Source organism: Athene cunicularia (genome assembly GCF_003259725.1).
Source record: "Athene cunicularia isolate RWA chromosome 27 unlocalized genomic scaffold, athCun1 chr27_part1, whole genome shotgun sequence".
Classification (NCBI taxonomy): domain Eukaryota; kingdom Metazoa; phylum Chordata; class Aves; order Strigiformes; family Strigidae; genus Athene; species Athene cunicularia.
The window spans coordinates 4,274,539-4,278,038 of record NW_020799138.1 but is presented as its reverse complement, the minus strand read 5'-3'; the positions used below and the strand labels follow the sequence as shown (position 1 = coordinate 4,278,038).

At 60.7% G+C, this 3,500-nt stretch overlaps 1 protein-coding gene across 1 annotated transcript in view; it reads right to left on the bottom strand.

Moving 5' to 3' along the window:
- Positions 1-6: 6 nt before the first annotated feature.
- Positions 7-3,500, bottom strand: part of SMARCD2 (SWI/SNF related, matrix associated, actin dependent regulator of chromatin, subfamily d, member 2) — a 7,521-nt gene continuing 4,027 nt past the window's right edge. The window contains exons 4-12 of the mRNA XM_026864579.1: positions 3,356-3,475; positions 3,107-3,202; positions 1,950-2,051; positions 1,548-1,709; positions 1,184-1,281; positions 840-975; positions 548-670; positions 362-463; positions 7-256 (exon numbers count right to left, since the gene is read on the bottom strand). Of these exons, the coding sequence (XP_026720380.1) occupies positions 203-256; positions 362-463; positions 548-670; positions 840-975; positions 1,184-1,281; positions 1,548-1,709; positions 1,950-2,051; positions 3,107-3,202; positions 3,356-3,475 (993 nt within the window). The 3' untranslated portion in view covers positions 7-202. The remainder of the gene's footprint in view (positions 257-361; positions 464-547; positions 671-839; positions 976-1,183; positions 1,282-1,547; positions 1,710-1,949; positions 2,052-3,106; positions 3,203-3,355; positions 3,476-3,500) is intronic.

The following is a 3,500-nucleotide window of genomic DNA, read 5'->3' as shown; positions in this document are numbered from 1 at the left end:
GGGGGGGAACTGGGGGACCCTCCGCTGTGCTCTGCCTGGGGCTAGAGCTTCCCGGCTGAGGGGAGCCCAGGGGTGCTAGTGGCTCCGAATCCCTCCAGGCACGTCGGGTTTGTGCAAGTGCTGTATTTGTTTCCAGTAAGAAGTACCATCAGGCTCAGGAGGCAGGGAGAGGAGAAGGAGCTCCCGAGCCCCCGCCGGCCCCTTAGGTCAGGCGGATCCCGAGCACTTGTTCCAGTTCCTGCCGACGCTGCTGGACCTGGAGGAGACGGGGGCACTCAGACAGGGAGAGGGGTGGCCCCAAGGACACCCCCACACCGTCCCAACCTGCTGCAGCACCGCACAGGCACAGCCCGGAGCCCACCTTGGCAAAGATGTGTCTGCCCACAGCCTCCTGCGCCCAGGGCTGCTGGTAGAACTCGGCCCGCCGCTCCTCCTCGGGGTTCCCGATCACGTCTGTTATGATCTGAGTAAGACACAGGGTGAGGGCCAAGGTCACAGCCCCCCTTCCCCCTGCAGCCCCTCACTCTGCTCAACCCCAGGGTTTTACCTTGAGGTCCCTCCTCTGGGATTTGATCCATTCCTGGATGAAATCCTGTGGATTGTTGCTGAAGCTCAGCATGAAATCACGCTGCGTCTTCAGCTGGTTGATGGATTCAATGGTCTCGTGTATCTAAGGCAGTGATGAGGTGTGTGTGAGAGGCAGCTGTGTCTGTGTGGCCCCAGAACAGGACACCAAGCTCCCCCCACCATGTGGTGCAGCCTCTACGTGCCGCCCTGGCTGAGGCCCTGCTGCAGGGCAGGGCAGCGGCTCCCCCCCGCCGTCGCAGGGCTCCCCCCACCTTGGCGTCCAGAGAGGCGATCTCCTGCTGGTTGGTGGTAGAAGCCAAGAAGTTGCTCATCTGAGCTTTCAGGGGATCGTCCACCTCCACATCGATGTCATAGCAGGCCGTCTTCTTCTGGTCATTGGGGTCCACACTGTGGGGGAGATGACAGGGTGTTGGGGACAGGGGAGTAAGACATCCTCAGCCTCCACTGTGCTGCTGTAGGGGTGGTCAACTCCCCCAACAGCCACACAAGCACTCCAGTGACTGCCCCAAGAACCCCCCGAATTTGTTTGGTTGATTCTTCCCCTCCCAAGTGATTTGTGCTCACTGTTGCTTTGGGCTGGAGCCCTCCCCCCTACCTGATGGTGTGGTTGATGATGATGGGGTCTGGGTGCTGCAGGAGCCCCGCCAGCTTCATGGGGATCTCAGAGAAGCGCATGCGGACACAGTTAAAGATCTGGAGGGGCAAAGCAGAGCGGTTGCTGCCTGTGGCAGGACCTCCTTCCACCAGTCACAAAGGGCCAGGGAGGGAGACCCGCCAGCCCCAGTTTGTGCATGGCAAGCTGATGGATGCAAGCCAGAACCTGGGGAAGGGGCATAAATTGAGCCTGGGCAGACTGGAGTGTGTTGATGCAGAAAAGATGGTTTTTCTGTCCCTCCTGGGGGTGGGAAGGGTGCTCTGCTCCCAGCAAAGCGTGCTGGTGCTGCAGGGCGAGGGCTGACCTGGCGGAAGTAGCGGTTGCAGTTGATGTACTCCTTCTCGTGACTGTCCTGCAGCTTGTTGTGTTTGATGTAGAGCCAGAGTGCCTGCATGATGCTGGCGCGGGTCTGGGTGTGCACCCCGAGCAGGCGAGCCAGGCGAGGGTCCAGTTTGTACTGTGGTGGCTGCAGGGACACGGAGGGTGAATGAAGAGGGTCTGCCCGGCCCTCAGAAGGGCCTTTCCTCTGAGCAAAGTGTCCTTGGGTCACCACAGGCTGTAGGGTCTGCCTGGAGCTCTTGGTGCTCTTTCCTACCCCCACAGCCCCATACAAGGCCCTTCCCCAGCCCAAGCCCATTGCCCCCCCTCGGAGTGCCCCACACAGACGAGGTGTGCTGGAGGAAGGGCACGGCCCCGGGGCCCCTACCTGGTGATCCAGCATGAGCAGCAGAGTGCATTTCACATTGACGTCACCGGGACGCTTCACTTGGAAGCCATCAGTCTCCTGGGTTGTGGGCAGCCGGTGCCACTACAAGACACCAAGGGGACACCGGTCAGCTCCAGGACGGTGACTTTGTGTCCACAGCCAGGCACAGAGAGCTCCTGTGCTTGGGCTCAGTGCAAGGGGGTCTGACAGAGGCAGAGAGCCTGGACCCCACCCCAGGCATGGCCTGGGAGTCTGACCCTGGGGGGGGGGCTTCAGCTGAGAGCCCACCCAGTCCAATGGATACAGGTTGATGTGCTCAGCCCAGAGGTGGCCGGGAGTTGGGATAGGCTGGGGGAGTTACAGCCCTGAGCACTTGATGTGAAGAGCTCAGACAGCTCCTGGAATCACTGTGGGATCAATCCTGTCTCAGCCATGGCGGGAAATGCACATCAGAGCTGTGCACAAACTATCCTGTATGTAAGGGGGATTCACCCCACCACAGAAATAAATATTTCCTGGGGGAAAAAGCATGAGGTGGGTGCAGTGAAAGCCTGCTCCTGGCAGGAGCACCCAAAAAGGTCTGATCCCACTCACAGGCAGTGCTTTAATCTCCCTGGGGACCTTCCAGCCAGGCAGCAGGCTGAGGGGCAGCAGGGCAGACCCTCCTTCCCACCTGGTGCTGGGATGCAGAGATGAGCTTTTCTGTGGCATCACCACCCATCCCTGGCCTCGCTTTTGCAAATCTGTGGGACCTGGGACTGCTCAAGCTGTGCCTCGGAGCCACATCCTCACTGCAGCCCCACACCTCTCAGCTCCAGCTGTGTACTTGTGGGTGTGAGGGGGTTAAGAGCCAAGCAGGCAGCAGTCGCTGCCAGGAGACATCACACCAGCCAGGGAAGAAAACACAGCTGTAAACTCGAAGCCTGGAAAGCACGGCTGTGTGGTCCCCCAGGCAGGGCTTGGCACCGCTCCACAGCGCCCAACAGCCCCTCGCTCAGCCCCCACTGACAGTAGGACAGGCACTGGGCTGGGGAGCCAAGCACCCACAGGGTAAGGGGCAGGGCCACCCCCCCTCGCTGCTGGGCTAACAGCTTCCCCCCACCCTTCCCAGGGTGCAGAGCCAGCCCCGCAGCGCCGCCGCCAGCCTCCCGTCTCACCTCCACCAGATGGTTGTCTGGCCCGTACAGCTCTTTGTCCAGCTCGATGACGAGGCTCTTGAAAAAGGAGGAGAACTTCCTCTTCTGCTTGCTCGGCTGCAAAACAAGAGCGGACAGACTTGACCTGACCCCACCAGCCAGGGAGGGCCCCAGCCCCAATATAACCAATATAACCGCCAGCACCCAGGAAGCAGAGCGTCGTGTCCCCCTCAGCTCTGAGCACCAGCTCATCCCAGCCTGTATCCTTACGTCCTCCAGCAGTTTGCCCTCCACACGTAGCTCCCAGGAGGCCACACGCTCACCACCCTCCCCTTCTTCTTTGGCTGGGGTGAAGGTGTTCGAGATGTAAATCCTCAGCTTCCGCTTTTGCTGTGGAATTGGGAAACGGGGGGGG